Below are 23,758 nucleotides of genomic sequence, written 5' to 3' on the forward strand. Positions count from 1 at the left end.
TCCTGCCATGTTGGCTGGGGCTTATGGGAGTCAAAGTCCACCACATCTGGAGAGAACCAGGTTGGGGAAAGCAAAGTCTACTCTGACTGACAGAGGCTCTACAGGACTTAAGACAGGTGTCTTCCCCTTCACTTGTTACCTGATCCTTCCTAACTAAACGTGTCGGCAGGGACTGAGCCTGGGACATGCACTCTACCTCCGAGCCGCAACTCTCCATGGACAAATTCCTGGAGGAGAAGGCTATCAATGGCTACTAGTCCTGACGGCTATGTGCTACCTTCGGGATCAGTGGCAGTATGCCTGTGTACACCAGTTGCTGGGGAACATGGGCGGGAGGGGGGGTGCTATTGCACCCGTGGGCAGCTGGTTGATCACTGTGGAAACAGCATGCTGAACTAGATGGACCCTCTTCTTCTGTTCTCCACGCACCCCAAAGTTATGGCGCCTCTCGAATGTATGCAGCAAACACTCTCCTAAAAACAGAGCCTCTGAGCATGTGAAGAATGTCTTCCCCTCCTCCCTCAACCACAACAACACACACTTTGAAATAATTGCAATTCTGCTCAACCTCTTTCAGAGTAAAAAAAACAGGGCTTCCAGGACAAAGTGGGGGGGAGCTTGACCCCCGCCCACAACATCCCTTCCTCCCCATTAACTCTGCTTGCATTGCTATTAATAAGGTCATTTTGGGGAAGCAAAGAGAAATGTATGTTTCCATGAAGCCCCCGGCAACACCCCTTTGTCCAGCCTTCTCCAACCTGGTGCCCTCCAGATGTTTTAGACTACAACTCCCAGCATTCCTGACTATTGGCCATGCTGGCTAGGGCCGATGGGAGTTGAAGTCCCAAACATGGTCCCCAAGCATAGTCAATTCCTGACTATGCTTGGGGATTCTTTGGAGCACGGACACAGCCGCTTGGTCGAGACCCTGGTGGATGGCTGGAATGCTGCAATCACCAGAGCACTAGACTATGTGGCTCCAAAACACCCTCTCCCCATGAACAGAGCTCAGACTGCACCATGGTTCACACCACATTTGCAAGCTCTGAAGCGGGAGGTGAGACGGCTAGAGTGCTGGTTGTGGAAATCTCGCTCCAAAGACAATCAGGCATGGGTTAGAGCTGTAGCTTCAGCCTACCACGTGGCAATAAGAGCAGCAAAAAAGAATTTTTATGCTGCCTCTATCACGTCTGCAGAGTGCTGTCCCAGGAGGCTGTTCCAAGTGGTCCGGAACCTGGTCGGTCCAGTTGTTCCGGAACTAATGGAGCATTCTAAGGCCTCCTGTGATGAGTTTGCAAAGCACTTTGCAGATAAAATTGACCGGATCAGGAGTGCTATTCCGTGTGCTGTGGATACAGTTAGTGAACGAGGGACGGCCAGTGGCAGACCAGTTGTGTGGGATCAGTTCCAGCTTCTTCCTTCTGATGAAGTGGACAAGGCGCTTTCATCTTTAAGGCCGACCACCTGCTTACTCGATCCTTGCCCATCTTGGCTCATTATGAGCTGCAGGGAAAGACTTAAGGAGGGGATCAAGGTGGTGGTGAATGCCTCAAGGAGGAAGTGATAAGACCACTGTTAAAGAAGCCCTCCTTGGATCCCCAAGACTTGAACAACTTTCGCCCGGTCTTGAATCTGCCGTTTTGGGGCAAGGTGATTGAGCGGGTGATGGCTTTGCAGTTGCAGGCATGCTTGGAAGAAGCTGATTATCTGGATGCATTTAAATCAGGCTTCAGGCCTGGGCATGGGACAGAAACGGCCTTGGTCGCCTTGGTGGATGATATGGGGAGAGCTCTGGATAGGGGCGAATGTTCCTTCCTTGTTCTCCTCAATCTCTCAGCAGCTTTTGATACCGTCAACCACAATATCCTCCTAGACCGCCTGGAGGGGTTGGGCATAGGGGACACCGTATTACGGTGGTTCCGTTCCTTCCTCTCTGGCAGGTACCAGAAGGTAGCTCTGGGGGAGGAGACTTCAGACCCTTGGCGGCTCACTTGCAGGGTGCCACAGGGTTCTATTCTCTCCCGGATGTTATTTAACATCTATATGAAGCCACTGGGGCCTATCATCAGGAGGTTTGGGGTGCAGTGTCACCAATATGTGGATGACACGCAACTCTACCTCTCATTTAAATCCTCGCCAAGGTTGGCTGTAGAAACCCTGTCCAAGTGTCTGGAGTCGGTGAGTGGCTGGATGGAAAGGACTAAGCTGAAACTGAACCCCAACAAAACCGAAGTACTTTTTGTGGGAGACAATTGGAGGTTGGGGGAGACTGACCTGGTGTTTAATGGGGTGTGGCCACCCCTGAAGGACCAGGTCTGCAGCGTGGGAGTCATTTTAGACTCTCAGCTGTCCATGGAGGCTCAGGTGTGAGCTGTGAGCTGGGCAGTGCTATACCAACTCCATCTGATACGGCGGCTGCACCCCTATCTCCCTAACCATCTGCTCCCATCCGTAGTTCATACCCTGGTCTCCTCTCGCCTAGACTACTGTAATGTGCTTTACGTGGGGTTACCCTTGAAGATGGTTCGGAAGTTGCAGCTGGTGCAGAATGTGGCAGCCTGCCTGATTAAAGGCAGCCATTGGTGAGACCACATCACTCCAGTGCTGCAGGAGTTGCACTGGTTACCAGTTGTTTTTCGGGCCCAATTCAAGGTGTTGGCATTGACCTTTAAAACCTTATATGGTTCCAGTCCAGTCTATCTTAAGCAACGCCTCCAACAACACCAGAGACGCTGCTCAACGAGATCGGCCTCGGTAGGCCTTCTGTCTGTCCCATCAGCCAGGACAGGTAGGCTGGTGAGGACTACGGAGAGGGCCTTTTCTGTGGTAGCCCCCATTCTGTGGAATTCCCTCCCTAGTTACTTCTGCCATGCCCCCTCTTTGATGAGCTTCCACCGGGCTTTTAGCCTTGTGATATGTTCCATGGGGTTTTCTTGGCAAGAATACTGGAGAATAATGTCCCTGATAGCCATGATAGTGCGGTCACTGAACTTGAGCCGGACATCCTAGAGAGTGAAGTCAAGTGGGCCTTAGGAAGCATTACTAACAACAAAGCTAGTGGAGATGACAGTATTCCAGCTGAGCTATTTAAAATCCTAAAAGACGATGCTGTTAAAGTGCTGCATTCAATATGCCAACAAATTTGGAACACTCAACAATGGCCGCAAGACTGGAAAAGGCCAGTTTACATTCCAATTCCAAAGAAGGGCAACGCCAAAGAGTGTTCAAACTACCGCACAATTGCGCTCATTTCACATGCCAGCAAGGTGATGCTCAAAATCCTACAAGCTAGGCTTCAGCAGTATGCGAACCGAGAACTACCGGAAGTACAAGCTGGGTTTCGAAGAGGCAGTGGAACTAGAGATCAAATCGCCAACATTCGCTGAATCATGGAGAAAGCAAGAGAATTCCAGAAAAACGTCTATTTCTGCTTCATTGACTACGCTAAAGCCTTTGATTGTGTGGATCACAACAAACTGTGGCAAATTCTTAAAGTGATGGGAGTACCAGACCACCTTACCTATCTCCTGAGAAACCTGTACAAGGGTCAAGAAGCAACAGTAAGAACCAGACATGGAACAACCGAGTGGTTCAAAATTGGGAAAGGAGTACGACAAGGCTGCATATTGTCACCCTGCTTATTTAACTTATATGCAGAGTACATCATGAGAAACGCCGGGTTGGATGAATCATAGGTCGGAATTAAGACTGCTGGGAGAATTATCAACAACCTCCAATATGCAGACGATACCACCCTAATGGCAGAAAGCGAAGAGGATCTCAAGAGCCTCTTGTTGAGGGTGAAAGAGGAGAGTGCAAAAGCTGGTTTGAAACTCAACATTAAAAAAACTAAGATCATGGGATCTGGCCCTATCACTTCCTGGCATATAGAAGGGGAAGAAATGGAAGCAGTGACAGATTTTACTTTCTTGGGCTCCAAGATCACCGCAGACGGTGACTGTAGCCATGAAATTAAAAGACGCTTGCTCCTTAGGAGGAAAGCTATGGCAAACCTAGACAGCATAGTAAGAAGCAGAGACATCATCTTACCGACAAAGGTCCGTCTAATCAAAGCTATGGTTTTCCCAGTAGTAATGTATGGCTGTGAGAGCTGGACTATAAGGAAGGCTGAGCGCTGAAGAATTGATGCTTTTGAACTGTGGTGCTGGAGAAGACTCTTACGAGTGCCCTGGACTGCAAGGAGGTCAAATCAGTCCATCCTAAAGGAAATCAACCCTGAGTGCTCATTGGAAGGACAGATACTGAAGCTGAAGCTGAAATATTTTGGCCACCTAATGCGAAGAGAAAACTCTCTGGAAAAGACCCTGATGCTGAGAAAGACTGAAGGCAAAAGGAGAAGGGGACGGCAGAGAATGAGATGGCTTGATAGCATCACCGATGCAATGAATATGAACTTGAGCACGCTCCGGGAGAGAGTGCAGGACAGGAAGGCCTGCTGTGCTATGGTCCATGGGGTCACGAAGGGTCGGACACGACTGAACGACTGAACAACAACAACACCGGGCTTTAAAAACCAGGCTGTTCAGGTGGGCATTTGGGGTGGGTTCGGGTTTTTTTAGAGCAGTGTTGTTTTGTTATGTGTGTGTGGGGGTTGTTCAGTTGATTATGTAAATTTGTTATTGGTATTGTACGCTGCCTAAAGTGGCCAGGTGAAAAAGAAAGAAAGGTGTCCCCAACCAGTTGTGTCCGACTCTAGGGTGCGGTGCTCATCCCCGTGTCTAAGCCGAAGAGCCAGCGCTGTCCAAAGACACTTCCGTGGTCATGTGGCCGGCATGACTGAACACCGAGGTGTACGGAACGCTGTTACCTTTCCCGCCGAGGCGGTACCTATTTATCTACTTGCAATTTCTTGCTTTCGAACTGCTAGGTTGGCAGGAGCTGGGACTGAAGATGGGAGCTCACTCCGTCACGCGGCACTCGGGTCTCGAACTGCTGACCTGCCGACCTTCCAGTCTGCAGTTCAGCGTCTTAACCACTAAGCCATCGCGGTCCCCTTAAAGTGGCCAGGTAGCCACTAGTAAATCAAATAAAACAACAACAACAGTAATTCCCTACTCAGACCATTCAAGACCACAGCCTCAAGTCCCCCTCCCCATGAAGAATGCAAAAGTCCTGTATGATGCCAATGAAAAAGCCACCTGGGGTAAGACGTGACTCCACCCACCCTCCTGATTGCCCAAAATTACGCATGGTATGGAGAAAGCGGAAAGGGAGACATCTTTCTCCCTCTGTCATAATACTAGAACCCAATGGGGTCATCCCATGAAGCTGATTGGTGGGAGATTCAGGACAGACCAAAGGAAGGACGTCTTCACACAACGCAGAGTTGAACTATGGAATTTGCTACCACAATATATGATGGCCACCAACCTGGGTGGCTTTAAAAGGGGGTTAGACAAATTCATAGATTGGAAGGATATCAATGGCTATTAGTCTTGATGGCTGTGTGCTACCTCCAGTACCAGAGGCAGTGAGCCTATGTACACCAGTTGCTGGGGATCATGGGCGGGAGGGTGCTGTTGCACTCCTGTCCTACTTGCGGGGTTCCTGTGGGCAGCTGGTCGGCCACTGCGTGAACAGAATGCTGGCCTAGATGGACCCTTGGTCTGATCCAGCGTGGCTCTTCTTGTACTCTCACTTTGGCGTAACTCAGCCCTCTCCAACCTGCTGCCCTCCAGATGTGTTGCCTTATAACTCCCCGCATTCCTGGCCCTGGGCCAAGCTGGCAGGGGCTGATGGGAGTCAAAGTCCCCCACATCCAGAGGGGATCAGGCTGGGGAGGGCTGGCATAACTTGGCATGCTGCTGGATAATTCTGAAAATAAATTACTGAGTTTGGAAGGGGTGTTGGGACAGACCCTCCCCTCCTGACCCCCCCCTTGTGTGGGGTCATCTCTTGCCCTGGGGGAAGGGGGAGGAGCCCTCTCCCGCCACCGCCGCCGCCAAACGCCATCAGCAACACTGCAGACGGCATCTCCCTCCCCAATTATAACCCAGCCCAACCCTGTGGAGCCAGTTCCCGGCGCTTGGGATTCCCATCTGACAGGTATCCTGGACGGCGGCCAAAGGCGCCTGATGGGGAGACAGAGGCCGCCTGGGCCAGAAGTGGGGCTGAAGCTGGACGGGGCGGGCGCCGCCCCCGCAGGCGCTCGCTCTGTCGTTCGCTCCCCCTCCCCCGCCCGGGTCCGGCAGCTGTCTCAGGAGGGCCGCGTGTGAAATCGGCGGGGCTCCTTCTGTCTGCCGTCGGGCGGGACAGGTGGCCACATAGCTGGGCTGTTTGGAGGCCGGGGGCTCGTCGGGCCAAGCCGAGGCAGGGCGGGCGGGGAGAGGGGGCGGGTTCCCGCCAGGCCAAGGGCGAGGGACTCCCCCGATGCCAAACCGCCCCAGCAGAGGGATCCTGCCGCCGCCTCTCCTCCGCTTGACGCTTCTCCCCCCCCCCCCCCGTCGCGGCCCTGGCCCACCAGGCTGCTGCCAATCGAAAACCCTGCGCGAAGGGGCGCTCGCACGCAGGATGTCCCCGTCCACGGCGCCCACGACACACTGCCCTGCCACCACCCACATCCTTACAGGTACACATATTAGACGGGGGTGGGGAAGCATACCACTCAGACAGCCCAAGACCCCTGCTCCCCCAACTCCGGAGAAACCACTCTGAGAAAACCCAGGCGTCCTGGCTGCCATCCCACCCACGTTTCAGGTTTTATCTCATTATAGTCCTATCCTAAGCCGGGGGGGGGGGCGCTCAGGAGTGCTGCCCCCTCCTCAGTATCCCCCCCCCGATCCCAGAGAACCCAGGATCCTGACCCCGCTCGCTCTAGAACTGAGGGGAGGATCCTGGCTCTAATTAACCCCTCCCCACACGCACACGCTCACCCCCACGCCGCCGCCGCCCCGGCTCACTCACCTGCCCTCTGCAGAGCCCGCGACCCTCGTAGGAGCAGCAGCAGGAGGCCAAAAGCCACCCAGGGCATCTCTGGACGGAGTCACCCCCCTGCCCTGGGCACCGAGGCTGCCCCACAGCCCGAGGGGGCCAGAGCGGCCAGGGTCCCGAGCGAGAGCCCCGGCTGGTTAGAAGGGGGGGGGTGTCTCTGCGCTGTCACCGCGCCACCCAAGCCCGGATCCGGGAATCTACATGGACGGTGGTGGTGCTAAAAGAAGCGGAGCGATCTAGTAGCTCCCTCTGGGGACCGAGGGGGCCTCTGGTCAGTGGGCAGAGCCCCGAGCCATTGCGTTTGAGGGGCTCGGAAGCCCCCGGTTCCTCTTCCCGCTCCAGGAAAGTTGCTGTCATCAGCGGCTGGGGGGGGGGGTCCCGTGGATCTGGACGCGGGGTCTAGGAGCACAGGACCCTGCCCCGCTCTTGCGAGGGTCCCCGCGGGGCGCCGGGGCTGTCCTCTCCTGGCCTGAGCCCCCCGCAGCACACGCGCATCTGGAGCTCAAGCGAAGCGTCTCCTGCCGTCAGACGGGGCGAGCCGGGTGGGTTCCCTCCTGGCCCTGCCACGTTCCGAGCCTGCAGTCTCCGAAGGATCTCCGATCCAGTCGATCATCTCCCCGGCGACTGTCCCGAGGATCTGCGATGGGCGGACGCTGCTAACGGTGGGATCTCGCCTCCCCCTTCTGGGCTTCGTTCGCAGCTGCGTCGCCCAGCAGATCTCGAATCTGGTAGATCCCTTGCCAGAAGTGCGATGCTCTCCCCGCCCGCTCTCTCTCCTCCCCACTCCGCCTCTCTGGGTTTCCCCGACCAATCCCTTCTCGGCCCCCTGTCCCTCCTGGTGTGAATCCGGAGTAGTTTCTGAGTCCCCCCGAGGGTGCGGCGGCGGCGGGGTCTGGCGAGGATCAATTCTGGCCCCCGCCAGGTGTCCGGGCCAGGTGGGTTCCTTCCCTCGCCCGGGGGATCTGGCTGGGCGCCCGCCGGGCTGCGCGGTTCAGTGGAGGACCCTTCGAGCCGCCCCTTCCCTCCAAGCCAGCGCCTCGCCAGAGAGCGGATCCGAACGGGGGCGCCCGTCGGAGGGCGAAAGCGAGCTCATCCAGGCGGACCCGCTGTGGCTTTGGGGGGCGGAGGGGGGCGGAGGCGAGCCGGATCCCGCCCCAGCCGGCCCCACAGCACCACCTGCGGCAGCCCCGGATAGATGCGCGGCGGAGGCGACTCCCTCGGCTTGGCGATTGTTCGACGGCGCCGATCCCTGCCTGGGTCGCTGCCGCCGCCGCCGCGCTCTGCTCTGCTCTGCTCTGCTCTGCTCTCGGTTCCCCCAGCGCGCTCCCCTGGCAGCCGGAGGCAGGAGGGAAGGCGGCTCCTCCGCCATCCCCACCCCACTCCCAGCAGATCTCCCCGCCCCGACCGGCGGCCGCCCCTGGGACGTCCCATCCCGAAGGGGGAGGGCCGAGAGAGGCGGCGGCGGCGGCGGCTCTTCTGCGGCGGCTTCTCTGCGGCCGACTCCCTCTCATCTCTGCGCGCCGCCTTGAAATCCGAGACGGGGCGGCGGGGGAAGGAAAGGCGCAGGGGGAGGAAGGGAGGCGGGAGCGCAGCCAGGCCGCAGCGGCGGAGCGAGAGAAGGCAGGGGGGTTGGGGACGGGGGGGGGGGGAGACGAAGGGGCTGCCCGGGTCTGTCTTTGGGCCAAGGTTCGCACCCCGGAACCACTTTCCAATCCCTGCCCTGGAACCTCAGAACACGTGAGAGGAGAGCGTATCTCTGACCACGTGCAGAGTGCATCGCCTCTTGTATATTCGCAGCATCATCCACGCACATCGGGGATGAGGGGAAACATTTGAGTCCCCGGCTCCTGCACCCTGCACCTCTTCTTTTGAAAATGGCCAAGGCTCGACAGGGTTTAATCCTGGAACGACCCCATACACACACACACACACAATGCCAGTAGGGCTGAGCCCTGGTGAGCAGCAAGCACCCATCAAACCGGGCTTTCTCTGAGCACCTGCAGAGTGAGTTGCCCTCAAGACAAAGTTGGGTGTTCAGGATTATGGGCTTCCAGAGAAGAGCACCTCTGAAACATTTGAAATTAAGCACTGTGGGAAGTAAATTGAGAGAGCTTCGGCTATTGGGCAGTATAGAAATAGATGATAGATAGATAGATAGATAGATAGATAGATAGATAGATTACTCAGGGGGTCTGTCCCCCTTTACTCCAGCAGGCCCAATACTGAAGTCAGCTGTGAGCCAGGACACTCCACAACAGTGACCCGCAAACCATAATATTGGTAACAGCCAACAGCAGTGAATTGTGAATTTTACAAACAGGATTATTGTCCCCTGTTTTATTCCAGAGTAATGTATCTGTAATAATATTCATCATCATGATCATAACAATTATAAACTTGCTAGCAAGCCACCTGCAAAACCAGACCCTAGATGTGTGGGGCCCGGGTCTGATTATTAATTTGGGAGGAAATGTACTCTGTACATGTTCAAAGATAACTTCTTGTTGCATATTGCAGAGCCAGGGCTTGGCAATTACATGTCCTGCCTCCTTTCCAACCATGGCTGTTGTTCTCACACATCGGGGACTCAATCTCTCCCTACCTCAAAGTATGGATAGATGGAGAAGGTGGGATTCCACTGTTGTGGTCTGCAGCCTTCCCCAGCAGCACCCTCCAGTCAGATGTGTTGGACTACAACTTCTGTCACCCCCAGGCAGCATGTGATGGGACTTGTAGTCCGATTCATCTGGAGAAGGCCTGTGTAATGGTTAGAGCATTGGATTATGATTGGGGAGACCTGGGTTCAAATCAAGCCATGAAGCTCACTGGGTGATCATGAGCCAATCACCTCACAGGGTGTCATGAGGATAAGTAGGTGGGGCAGGGCTGAGGACCTATTACCCTGAGCTCCCTGGAGGAAGGGTGGGATCAAAAAGTGAATAAGCCTCCCCTGATTTTATGAAGTGGCGGGTGGGGAGAGTGGCCAAACTGTGTGAAGCACCAACACACCAGCCAGTGTGGTCTAGGGAGTGTTGACACTACAAAATTTAAACTGGTTTGAGAAACCAGTTTAACGGTTGAGACTCCCCTTCAAAGGATCTGGGGAACTGTAATCTTGCTGAAAATGGCTTGGTTCAAAGTCACCTAAATTAAAAACACCTTTCCGTTCCTGCCATGCCCAGGCGTCTTCCTTGTTTGGGAGGCTGCGTTGGCAAAACGGAGCTCAAGTGTAGATGGGAGCAGACAAAAAGCTGGATGTGAGTTGTGGCTGCTAATTGAGAAAGGCTTGCTGGAAAAGACTAGACACCTTCATGAAAGACAGGTCTGTCAGGGGCTGAAGGGATCCAACTGGTTCAGCTAGGGCCAGCGCCATGGGTAGGCATGGTCGGGCAGCCGCCAAAGGCCCACAGCCCAGCAGGGGCCCACTGGGAAGTCCCCCCTCCCCCAGAGTTGCCCCTCCTCTTCACCATTGCAACCTGCTCGTTCACCCACCTCGCACTCTGGTCCAGTCAACGGCAATGGTGATAGGGAGGAGCAACCAATGCCATGGCCCACTTGCTCCCTGGCTCTCTGCCTGTCAAGCAAGCAAGGGGTGGCGAGGAGGAGCCAGAGCGGCTGGTGACCATGGCGGTGAGGAGGTGGACTCGCGGAGGGAGGGGGCATTGAGGGGGCCTTGCCAAGGGCGCTACGAAACCTGGTGCCAGCACTGTGTTCCACGGTACACCTCTGAGTATGTGACGCTAGCCAAAAGACAAAGGAGATCTACCACCTTCCCGTTTTGCTTGGGATCTTCCAGGGCCCTCTGGGTGGCTGCCTTTGGGGAACAGACTGCTAGAGACTGGGTCAGCCTTCCCCTGCATGGTGCCATCCAGATGTCTTGGACTACAGCTCCCATCATTCCAAGGATTTACTGCTGAGTAAGCAGGCATGTCCATGGCTTCAAGGCACTACTCAAGGCGAGTGAAGGGAGACATGAGAGAGGTGTATAAAATTATCCATGGTGTGGAGAAAATGGATAGGGAGGTTCACAATACTAGAACCCGGGGTCACCCCATGAAGCTGACTGGTGGGAGATTCAGGACAGATAAAAGGAAGGACGTCTTCATACCGCGCAGAGTTAAACTTTGGAATTTGCTGCCACAAGATGTAGTGAAGGCCACCAATTTGGATGGCTCTAAAAGGGGATTGGGCAAATTCCTGGAGGAGAAGGCTACTAGTCCTGATGGCTCTATGCTACCTCCAGTATTAGAGGCAGTATGCCTATGTACACCAGTTTGTGAGGAACATGGGCAGGAGGGTGCATTTGTGTCCTGCTTGTGGATTTCCTGTGGGCAGCTGGTTGGCCACTGTGTGGACATAATGCTGGACTAGATGGACCCTTGGTCTGATCCAGCAGGGCTTTTCTTATGTTCCTAATCCAGGAGTGGGGAACCTGCAGGCATACACACCTTGGCCTAGTTTCATACAGGCAGGGCTGGCCCGAAGCTTCTTGCTGCTTGAGACGAAGGACAAGATGGTACTTCCCACTATTCCATGTATAAAAGCCTACCAGACTGGTAGTTGAATCATTTTAACAGTGGCGTTGGGACAGCATTCTCCACTGCACTTGAGGGAAGCAGCCTAGCTGTGGGGGGCACACGGAATTCAGCATTTGCTGCCTGAGGCAAGCGCCCCCTCTGCCTAACGGTAGGGCCATCCCTGCATACAAACCTTGGCCCACTTTGCAAACTGTCCACTTTGGCTTTGGCTCCACCCACCACTAGATCTGACCCCACCCACCCGACAGAGTATTCCTGAGGGAATGTGGCCCTTGACAGGCAAAAAGTTCCCTGCCTCAACTCCCTGTTTGCAATACTGGAACAATAATATTGGACTATCTAAACAGGTGGTTGTAAGGAATACCAACATAATATTTGTGAAAGGATTCAAACAATCTAATGAGTTATATAAATGCTTTAGTATTAGTATTACCAGCACCACTTTATGACATCCCTGCTCAACTCCCAAAGCTCATCGGACAAATCGCAATCTCTGAGCCTAACCTACCTCACAGGGTTGTTCTGAAACCTAGGGCTAGATCTCACTGAAGTGGTAAATATGTGTCTGGGCAGCACTCCCCTTAAGACTGCACGTGGAGGCACACATGGATTGGATGCTTTTCCAAAAAGCCTGCTACAGAAAACCATCCTCAGAAAAGTCATGATCTCTCAGCCTAGCCTACCTCACAAGATTGTTATGACACCTAGGCCTAGTGGTGGCAAAATACCTGCAGGTGGGGGCTCACATGATTGCATGCAACTCCAGAGAGAGAGAGAGAGAGAGAGAGAGAGATGACACCAGAGGAAGGCATGGTTGGGTATCTGCCAAGGGCCCACACCCCAGCAGGAGTCCCCTGGACTTACTCCCCCTCTGCATCATTGCAGCCTGCCTGTTCACCTGCCACTTGCTCTGGCTCAGACATCATGGTGCTGAGAAGGAGGAATAGTAGATGCCTTGGCCTACTTGCTCCCTGACTCTCTGCCTGCCAAGCAAGCAAGTGGTAGAAATGATGACGATGAGGAGCAAAAGGAGCAGTAACAAGGTAGACTCATGGAGGGAGGGGGGCCATCTGCCCCAAGGGCCCCCCAAAACCTGGACCCAGCACTGTACGTGTGTGTGTGAGAGAGAGAGAGAGAGAGAGAGAGAATCAGGGGGAAGGTTTCTAGTCTAGCCTTGTTCCTGATATCCTAGTTTTCTATGTGCAGGGGTGGGTGGATGGACTGAATGGGGGAGCATTCAGTAAGGGGAGTCCACACCTGCAGTCTCGAGCAGTGCAGCCCAGGCACCGGTTTTAGCATCACCTTGAGAACTAGGCCGAAGATGCCACAGTTCCTTGCGTGGTTCACAAATAAATGAGGTGAGTTACCCTATTTTAAGTCATCTTCAGCAGTGGTTTCTCTGGAGTCAACTTCACGATGGCCCTTTGCGCCAGCTGGTCATGTGTGGGAGGAATCAGTAGAAGGAAGCTTCTTGAACCCAGAGGACATCCAGCCAAAGTGTGGGTGATTTTCAGGGCTGGCTTCAGGAGTCGCTATTGCTGGGCAGCTACCAAGGCCCCAAACCCTGAGGGGGCGGGGGCACTAACGTGCTGTGGAGCTCCTGAGCCTTGCTGTCATCATGGCTACTTGTTGGCCCCCTCTGAGAAAGCAAGCAAGGACAAGAGCCAGGAGATGGAGCAGCACCCACCACATCCCTTGTGCTCTCCCTCTGGGCAGTTGTGTAGATTTGGGCCCAGAGGGAGAGGCCAAGCAAGTGGGAATGGTGCCTCAGAGAGGAGAGGCCCACAGAGAGGGGACCATATGGACGGCCCCTTGCCTAAAGGCCAAAATGATCAAAGGGGGTGGAGCAACTCCCCTATGAGGAAAGGCTACAGAAAAAAGGCTTAGAAAAAGCTTAGCTTAGAAAAAAGGCGAGTAAGGGGAGACATGGCATAGATGTACAAAATTATGCATGATGGTGTGGAGAAAGTGGATAGGGAGTTGTCTTTCTCCCTCTCCCATAATACTAGAACCCGGGGTCATCCCATGAAGCTGATTGGTGGGAGATTTAGGACAGATAAAAGGAAGCACGAATTTGCTATCACAGGATGTAGTGATGGCCACCAACTTGGATGACTTCAAAAGAGGATTGGAGAGATTCCTGGAGGAGAAGGCTGTCAGTGGCTACTAGTCCTGAATTTGAGCAGAGGGTGATATCGCACTCATGTCCTACTTCTGGGCTTCCCACTGGTTGGCCACTGTGGGAACAGAATGCTGGATGAGATGGACACTTGGTCTGATCCAGCATGGCTCTCCTTATGTTCTTAAATCCACCCCCCACCCTCCGCAGTCCTGGAGCCTGCATGGGCAATCTTCTCTTGGAGTTTGCCTACACTTGTGTGGATTGAGGATCACCCCAACTGCCCTGAAAACCATGCAACCATGGTGGGGTAGGTAAGAGGGGGCCGGCAGGGATGAAAGGGCATTGCCCTTAACAAAGGTGTCAGGGTGAGGCCCATGCTGTGGCGGATGGGAGGGGTGCTGTTAGGTGGAACTGAGCAGGCGTAGCAGGGAAGGGTGTTCAGCTTAGCAAACTCTGGCTGGGTGCAGAACGGGGCAAGAAAAGGGCTCTTGTGGGTTGCAATTGCGCCTTATCAGCCCCAACGGACCACACCTTCTCCTTCTGCTTCTCCTCCTCCTTTCATCTGCTCTTTCCCTTCAGGTTCAAAGCTGTCGAGGAAGAGGGGGGCACTTGGGGGAAGCATTTTCTTGGGGATCAAGGGGGGGATTAGGTGTGATGTGGCTTGTTTTGGTGTCTCTTGGCAGCCAGCGAGGTTGGTTGAGGGGGTTTCCATGCGGGGAGAAGAAGAAACCAGCTGGGATTTGGGGCCTGCAGGAACCTGCCCCCTTTGAAGGGGCCTTGGAATCTCCCCCAGGCTTGGGGAACAGGCAGGGGGGACAGGGGAGAGGAGCGGCCCCAGGTGGCAGCTGAAGTAGCGGTGCAGGTTGGGGAGAGGGATCAGAGGGAGATCACCGATGCATCAATCACACAGCGAGCACAAAAGCTTCTGTGAACAGTGAAGCATATAGAGGAATCCAGACTTTGAAACACAACCAAGTCTCCCAAATGCTGAGGCGGGCACCAAAACCTCACCCTCACAACCGCACACTCACATTCCTAGCAAACAGCACAGCAGGCAAGTAGCTGCAATGGTGCACTCTCTCTCTCTCTCTCTCTCTCTCTCTCACACACACACACACACACACACACGCGAGCAAATCAACTCATCATCAGGACTTAATTTGACATATCGGGATTCGCTCTTCTGAAGGCTGTGGAGAGGTCATCGCAAATACAAGAGTGTCTCTGTGCATGAGCAGAGTGCATTTCCTCCACCACCAATCACCATCAACTTCCCATTCATTTGGGATTAGAAGACTGGCCTCTCAGGTGTTGCTGCTGGGCAGGTCTGACCACAACCACCTGTGTGTTGCAAAATGCTACGTGGGGTCAGGTGCATGAAAAAACACTCGTGTGTCTCACCCATGGGTACATACACATTTTCAAGACCTCAGACAGCCTTTTACCTTGATGTCAACCAGAGCCACAGTGGCGGGTGGGGGGGGAGTGTTTGTGGAGTTTGGTGGGTCTGGCCCTCCCAGGAGATTTTATATACAAACCTACGTAGAGCCCCGCTGGATCAGCCTGAGCATCCATTCCGCCCAGCATCCTGTTTCTGTCCGTCAAAGGCGGCGTCACAGGTAGGCATCGTTGGGCACTTGCTGAGGGCCCACACCCATGCAGGGGCTTGCTGACAAGGGCCCCCTGGAGTTGCTCCTCCTCTTCACCATTGCAACCTGCTTGTTTACTTGCCTTCTGCCCAGGCAGTGGTGGTGGTGAGAAGGTGGAGCAGTAGATGCCCCTGCCTACTCGCTCACTGGCTCTCTGCCTGTCAAGCAAACAAGTGGTAGCAATGATGAGAGAGAGGATGAGGGCAAGAGCAGCTGGTCATGCCTGGTGTAAGCTGTCTGGCTGCCAGAGGCGGAAGAGCACACGTGTGCCTCTGCCATGCCGCACCTCACCCCACCTCACACACACCCCGCCACACACTACTGGGGACCATACCCTGCAGGGTAGGCCCTGTCACAAATGCAGAACGATGTGTGGGTGCCATTAAAGGGATGGATGATGAATCTCCTGGTGTGGGTCCAGATCTCAGCAGTCCCACGCACGCTTTGCAAGCAGGGGAGGCCAGGTTCACTCACTGGCCTTGCGAAGGAGCAGGGCTTGGAGACCCAAAGGATGGGCAGCTTCATGTTAAGAGTAGAAAGTCTAGGGCCGGCCCTATCTTTAGGCAAAGTGAGGTGGTTGCTTCAGGTGGCAGATGCTGAGAGGCGGTAACAAGGTGTTGGAGGAGAGAGGTGTGGGCCATGCGGCCTGCCCTGTGCCCCCTGAGCTAGCCTGCTGTCTTCAGACGCAGTGGAGGATGCTGTCCCGTTTGCAGTGTTGAAGAAAGATTCAACTGCCAGTCCAGTCAGTTTTTGTATGTACAATGGGAGAGGGTGCCATCTTATCCTTCACCTCAGGCAGCAAAATGTCTTCATTGAAACAAAACAGGGAGAGATGAAAGATCCAAAGATCTCACTCAGTGAAAGGCAGTGGCCTCCTGTGTTCACAAACTGTCAAAATTTAGCTGAGCTTTCTTTCTTTCTTTCTTTCTTTCTTTCTTTCTTTCTTTCTTTCTTTCTTTCTTTCTGTTGCAGGCAGGCTGCCATTGGGATTTTCTGCCTGAGGCACCAAAATATCTCGAGCCAGTCCTGAACAGGCCTGGTTCCGAGACTCCCCTCCACCCCATTCCACATACAGAAGCTGACTGGACTGGCAGTTGAATCTTACTTCAACACTGGCGGTGGGACTTCATCCTCCTCTGCGCCTGAGGGCAGCCATGTGCAATGTAAAGCTCTGTCCTCCAATAGAGGGAAATGGCTGGGAGGGCTGCTGCGGCTGCCGCCCCCCCAACATCTGCCACCTGAGGCAGTCGTCTTGCTCCGCTTAATGTTAGGCCAGCCCGGGCCCTGAACACCTGGAAACTCCATGTTCAGATGCTGTATATTTTTAATTACCAGGTGCCAGAGATAATAAAATGGAAGCAGTAGCTATCTGCCCATCATGACCTGCTTATAAACTTCCTGCAGACCGGGGATCTCTGGGAGAGTAGCCAGGTATCCTTCTTTTACAGAGGACAGTCCTCTATTTGAAGATCTGGCAGAGGACAGTCCTCTATTTGAAGGTGCCTTCTATTTGAAGGTCTGTCCATCCAAGTCAGGTTTGAAGATAAAGAGCAGACGGAGCAGAAACACAGGCCACAGTCTTCCCCGTAGGTGGGTGAGATGTATTTCTATTTAAGTTTATTATTTCTAAATCTGCATCTATACATATAAAATAGCATATGCCATTTTTGTGCAAGCCGGTGCCCTCTTTTTTCACAATGTGTACTGGCCACCCTCGCAGGCAGTACCGGAGGCAGAGGACTGGTGGCCCTAAGGTCAGATCCAGCATGGCAGTTCTTACACCCACATGCGCACGCATCCACACCCACGAGACACATCCAGATGATCACGGCTACCCAGAGGGTTGCTCACAAAGCTGCTGAGGTCAGTGGAATTCACACTCACCACCCGCCACCACTCCTCACACACACTCTCCAACTTCCCAGAGGAGGAAAGAGGCCTACAGTGAGAGAGGGAATTTCCCAGGAAGGGAATCAGGATGGGACCGGTCAGAGCAGCTTGGCCTGCTTGAGAGAACCAGTGCTTCGAGGCATCACCTCTGAGGACCTTTCTGCTGGAGAGTCAGCTGTTGAGCTGCGCGAACCCTTCCTCTGAGCCGGCAGGACCGAGTCCTGGATTCCATTTTCAGAGCCAGCCAAAGAAGGCGTAAAGCGACACCGCGGAGGAGCGAGGCTGCCCCTGAGCATCGCAACGCACATTCCTTCCACCGCACTAAGTAAACAGAGTCAGGCGCAGCATTCTGCTGGGGCTGGGGGGATGGAGCAGGGCTGGCCCCAGGCTTTTGGGGGCCCTCGGCCATGGGACCCTTAGTGGGGATGGGGGGCTAACCTGGAGGAGGGGAGACATGCCAGCTGAGCGTTCTCTTAGGCCGCATCAGATGATCTTGGATACTCTGTGCGAAGCGGAAATGGCTGCACTTTGGGAGCGACGGGAGTTCTGCTAGTCTTGGGGCCCTGGCAAATGCCCAACCTTGCCGCCCTCTGGAGCTTGCAGTGGCGCTCGAGTCATTATCGGAATTAACCAGGGTGGCCAAACCCACCCAGAAGCCTCTTCCCCGCTATGGGCCTCCAGCACGAGATACACCCCCACACCAGATACGGTTTGTCAGCAGGCATCTCCAGTGTCCACAGTTCAGCATCCCAAGTCTCCCATAGGAAGATGCCTTATGCTAGGTCAAGCCATTGGCCTGCCAAGCCCCCCAGTGCAGAACCTCAGGCCTGGGGGCCAAATCCAGCCCCCTTGCGGTCCAAACCTGGCCCTGTGGGGTTCTCAAGATGACCCCACCTGGCCCTACCCCCTTTCCCCCAACCACCAGTCATCATTTGTGGTTTCCCAGCTTTTGCACGTTTCCCCCATTCTAAAAGGTTGTAATGCCTCTCCAAGGCTTTGCTACTGGCAGGAGAAGCCTTAAGCTAAAATAGGCCAGCCTCTGTGCTATTTTGCCCCATCCCTTTGCTGCAGTCCCCTTTTGTCTTTGGCCCCGCCCACCACTGGAATGCAGCCCCTGAGAGCTTCTCCATAACGGAACTTGGCCCTCTGTCTGAAAGAGCTTCAACCGTCCTAATCTAGCCCAGTACTTCCTACTCTGCCTGGCAGTAGCTCTACAGGGTCTCTCAGGTAGAGATCTTTAGCATCACCTGTTCTTTTAATGGAAGATGCCAGGGGTTGAACCTCAGAGCAAAAAATGTGCTCTCCCCCTTAGCTATGGTCCCTCCTGAACTTGTGTGTGTGGGTGCGCACATGTGTGTAAAAAACACACGTTTCTAGCCCTCGTGGCTGAATAGTTAAGCTGGAACGTATGTGTGTGGGCAACACTTGCTGAAAACTCAGAAGCCAAGTGCAGCAGGGTAAGCAGGATTGGGACCCTGATGCTCTGCATAGCTCATGATTCGCAGACGTTTTCAAGCCTATCTGTGCAGCAATGAGGGATAGAAACCTGATTTAACAAAAAAAACTGCAAACAAACCCAAGTGCTAAGGTTCTATGGGGAGTCTATATCCAAAACGGAATCCTGCACTTGAGTGTTGCTTGTGGAGAACGATGGAATATACGCAAGGGCCCTCGGTGGTTTGTGCCCATTGCAGCAATCAGGAACTGTGGAATGGGAGCAGAGATGCGGCGTGGGGCAGCAGAGATGGGAGGAACGGCAGATTCTTCTGCACACAGGATTGAGCAAGGGTTTTCCCATTCCTTGCCAAACCACGAGGGAGTAAGCCTTGGGGTACACAGGATTGTTTTTCCTTTTCTGGGCAAGGGACCCTGGAGCACAGCTTTCTCGAGACAAGCCTGGTTTCTCATCTTTAATATGTGACTTCTGCAAAACGCTTCACATTTGCCTCGGAACTCAACGCTTCGGAAATTTCACATTACCCCTAAGGACGTACAGCAGTGGTTGGCGACTCAGTTTCACTGGCAGACCAATTTAGGGCAGATCTGTGGCCAGGAGCCAGACCCCCTTCCCTCTCCTCCTCCAAGTCACTTGCTGGCTCCAGGATAACTCTTGAGTTGGCTGAAGTGAAGAGCCTCAGATGGGTATTGCAAAAATAAAAGCAGCCTTTGCAGAGATTGGCTGGAGCTAAAAGGCTCCGTTTAGCCACTAGAATGGCAACAACAAGGACTGGGATGAGTGATGATAATCTACAGGCCTGACTTTACCCTGAGCTGCGAGTTCCCTATGAAGCCCTTAAGGGCTGCCAGTTCCCTGGGGCACAAGTCCTGTGCCACCCCCAAGAGTCCTAGTAGCCCCCTGGCTAGGCTAAGGCAGCCACTTTACGTCATGCCCAAAAGGAGGAAATGCCTCACCCCCCAAAAGAAGCCACAGATTTGCACAAAATTTGCCCATGCTTATCTATAGAGAGATGCACATTTAGAAATAATGACTATAACTTAAATAGAAGTACAATACATCTCGCTGCAGTGTGGAAGATGATGACCGGGTGACCTCTGTGCCTGCCTGCTGTCCAGGTGCTAACTCTTGATGGGCAGCTTCAAGGCCCTCGAGTGGCCTCCCTTCTCCTTATGGTGCTTTATCTTTAAAGCAGACTTAGACAGGACAGGCCTTCAAATACAAGAGGACGCCTTCCAACAGACGGCTGTTCTCTTCCAGCCTGCCAAAATAGAGGCCTGTCCTCTGCAAAGTTGGACCCCCGGTTACCTTACCTCCCAATGTTTTGGACTACAAATCCCATCATCCTGGGCTATGGACCACACTGGCTTAGGTGATGAGAGTTATAGTCCTAAACGGCCCAGGAGGGTGGGGAGAGCCAGCAGAAGATGGACCCGTGGTGTCACTCGGGACAACGCAGCTGTGTCCGTTCTGTCTTTGTGCTGCGAATGCCCAAGTCAAGGTGTGGAGGTAAGCCAAGTGATATTTGTACCTGAGACAGAAAATCCCATAAGCACCTCTCTCCCTCCTTTGGCAGTGAAAATATGACAATAATACATTCAAAGATCAAACAATTTGCTGCCCGTTCAGGACACCTCAAATCAGGTGCTTGAGGCAACTGCCTCACTCTACTTAACAGCAGGGCCAGCACTGTTACTGGACCTTTTTGGTCTGATCCAGCAGGTCTCTTGTGAATCAGCAACCGCTCTAGTGGCGTGCTCACTGCAGATGAACTTACCATACTAAAACCACTGGCCAGCACTTTCCTGGGAAAGCTTAACATTGCTTTTCGAGAAACATGCCACTAAAGGGCCCCTATAGGCCCCATCTCAAATTTCAAGTCTTAGACCTCTTTGGGCCGGTGTGCGTATTTGGAAGTGTTCGGAGAGTGCTGTGGGCACTCTCACAAAATGTCTGGCATGGCGGACGTGGCCGGTTCCAGAACACTCATTCTGCAGAAGGCAAACTGAGAAGACTAAAAGAAAAGCAACTTGCCCAAGAACCTAAGTACAAAGCAGAGGTGGGGGCTGACTTACAAAGCCACTCTTTTGAACCAAAGTAAAGGTTGCCCTGGAGGACAGCACTTTGCAGCATACCAGCCTCCTAGTTTAAAAAAAAAAGTTTTAATTTTAAAAATCTTTAAGAAATACAGTAAAAATCAGGAAGGGCAGGGAAACCAACGGGCACCAAGAGAGGTGTCCGTGGGCGCATTGGTTACCATGGGCACAATGATTATTATTATTATTATTATTATTATTAAATTTATTAATCACCCATCTGGCTGGTCACCCAGCCACTCTAGGCGATGTACAGCATACAATAAAACAGTTTAAAACAATAAAATTCTACCATAAAAACATTTTCTAAAATACCCTAACCCACCCCAAATGCCTGCCTGAACAACCATGTTTTTAATGCACGACGGAATGGAGACCCCAGATGGAGACAATGATGGAGACCCCAGACTTAAGGCGTAATCCTATGCATGTTTAGATTTTAAAAAATAGTCTCACAATTCCCAGCATTCCCCACCCAGCATGGCTGGCTGGGGAATGCTGGGAGTTGTAAGACTTTTTTCTTTCTAAAATGCATAGGATTGCTCCTTGAGACAACCTTCCTCAACCTAGTACCCTCCAGGTGAGCTGGACTGCAATGTCCATTATTCCCAGGCAGCATGGCCATTGGCTTGGTGACCACATCGGGTAGGACTGGCCTAGGGCAATTCTCCCTGCTGGTACTCCCTCTTTGTGGGCAAAAGGGGCAGACTGCCTCCATACCAGGCTGACCTCTCTTTGGCACATGACAAGAAATGTGTGATTTTGCACAGGGTCATTCCAGACAAAATCTCCCCATCCATCTCCCTGCCCCATGTGGGACACAGGACACTGCTGTTGTGTCACAAAGTAGGTGGTTCCGGGGGGCGGGGATGAGTGTGTGGGGAGAGTGGCAGTTTCTGCATCTTCCTGTCCATTAATTAAAGTTTAAGGAGGATGCAAATCAAAGGGTGACAGTGTGACAGGCCTTGCCTTCATCTGGCTCCCAGCTGCACGAACCGGCCTCGAAAACCTCTACTCCCCACCCACCCAATGCCACATCCCTTTCGTTTTAATTTGGCCCTGATGAGTTGCAGAGCTGATGCAGCAGCAGAGGCCCGGCTGCCCTCTCTGGAGGCCGCCCCTCTTGCTCCGCAGTCTGGCTAAGGTGGGGTGTTTCGATACCTGTCCCAGACACAGCCTGGACAAGGGCACAACGTGGACATCAGGGATCAAGTAACAGAGCTGCTGTTACTCAAATAACGTTAAATTATGTCAATTTGTTTTCAGTATGGATGGACTACTTAAGAATGATTTCGAGATGGTAGATGAAAGCCCAGATACCAGTCAGCTTGCTACCAGAGGCTTGGTTGGAGCAGCAGGTTAGGCAAAGTGGCACCGTTCCTAGCTTCTCATTGACTGTGGGCTGGCAGCCTAACACACCGCAGCATATTCAGCCATTGAATCCTGGAGGTTCCAAAGGAGGATGTCAGAGAACCTGACATTGGTTTTCTGCACCACTGTTCCTGAGCAGCAACAGTCTATCCAAGCAATGGGCAGTTGGGCTTGTTAGAAGCAGGATCCCTAAAAGGGCATGGGTGTCCTTTGCTCATCCCAGCCCCAGTTTTCAGGGGAGGGGAGCAGAATCAGAGTAGTTGAAAAGCCTTGTGATGGCTATCTATCTATCTAGGCAGGAGTTCCCAAAGAAGACGTTTGGACAACCTTCATGACAGAGGGGCCTCTTGTGAAGATACATTCTGCAGTGCTCCGAAGCTGGCATCTTGCAAATGTTTGATCCTATATGGTGTCAACGACAGGTCTCACCTCACTGGCTTTAGGGTTTCGAACCCAAAGCGCTGGTCCCTCTGCCTCTAAGCCCGTTGGAACCTCCGATTCCCCTTCCTTGCCGTCCCCCCACGCCCAGCTCCGGGTAACACAATCCTCCCAGTGAATCCGGTAGGGATTGCTTGATCTCTCCGCCGCCTCCCTGCTCAGATCTGCCTCCAGCTGCACCTGGCGAAGTTTGAGCCTGCCCTGATCCAGCCCCGTTTGAAGCCGGCTGCCTGGAATTCCACCCGCGATGCCTTTTGTTCCTCAGCTTCCCACAGCCTCCCAGGCGTGGCTATTTCTGTCGCCTGCTGCTGGCACCCGAGCTAGAAAAGGGCACGCCAGTGCGGAGCACCTTCGAAGGGATGGATGGGCGGATGCCTTGGGGGTGAGGGGGGAAGGGGACGACCCCAGCGAATGAGGCACAAAGGGGTGCTGCTGTGCTGGGGGCGGCGGGTGCCCACCAGTGCAATGACTCCGCTGGCCGCTTGGGGGAGCCATGGTACAGAGTGCAGCCCCTGACAGCGCATCCGCAGTGGCGCAGCTAAGGCCGGATGTCCGCGCTGGCGTGGAGCGCCCTGCCGCCCAGGGGTCCCCTAAGGGACCAACCAGAGAGCTGCTCGGTGGGGGGGGCACCGCCAAACAGGCCTGGCATCAGCCAGCCAGGGCTGATCGTGCTTGCCACAGCGTCCTCTTTCTTATTTTTCCCCAAACCCTTTATAGTCAGTGGGCGGCCAGCTGGGGATGTACATGGTGGCTGATGCTCATGTTGTTATTTTTTACTTTAAAAAAAGATTATCCTTTTCTACAGCGAAGAGGTGCTTATTCCCAAGTGAAAGTGTTTCAGCATCAGGGCAGCAGAAGCAAACCCCTGTTTTATTCTTGGAGCCATGATGGTGTTAGGATTTCGGTGAGTTTAAAATGTGAAACTGCACATGCTCAGAGTATGTCTTTTTCAAAATCAGGATTGGCAAACAGGTGTTGGTTTGTTTTTGCCCCAGCGTATCAGGAATGTAGAAGCAGTTGTAAATGGAATGTCAGAGGGGGGGAGAGAAATGTCAATTGTGTGCTTCAGAACTGAATAGACCTGGCTGTCAAAAGCCCACCCCCACCCCTGTAAGACCATTAAACCTGGGCTCTAAAATGACCCAGCTGTGCCACTGGCTCCTTCCCCACTGCGATCTTCCTGTTCTATGAGGATGTTCTTGCAATGGCTTCACACCAGAGGTGGCTGCATTGCATCAACACCCTAA

The 23,758-nt window shown here is 53.5% G+C and overlaps 1 protein-coding gene across 1 annotated transcript in view; it reads right to left on the reverse strand.

Moving 5' to 3' along the window:
* Positions 1 to 8,465, reverse strand: part of KREMEN2 (kringle containing transmembrane protein 2) — a 49,851-nt gene extending 41,386 nt beyond the window's left edge. Inside the window, exon 1 of the mRNA XM_084805234.1 lies at positions 6,925 to 8,465. Within this exon, the coding sequence (XP_084661360.1) occupies positions 6,925 to 6,991 (67 nt within the window). The 5' untranslated portion in view covers positions 6,992 to 8,465. The remainder of the gene's footprint in view (positions 1 to 6,924) is intronic.
* Positions 8,466 to 23,758: the final 15,293 nt, after the last annotated feature.

Source organism: Heloderma suspectum, chromosome 6, assembly GCF_057233095.1.
Source record: "Heloderma suspectum isolate Gila_16-S chromosome 6, 16-S_ref, whole genome shotgun sequence".
Classification (NCBI taxonomy): Eukaryota; Metazoa; Chordata; class Lepidosauria; order Squamata; family Helodermatidae; genus Heloderma; species Heloderma suspectum.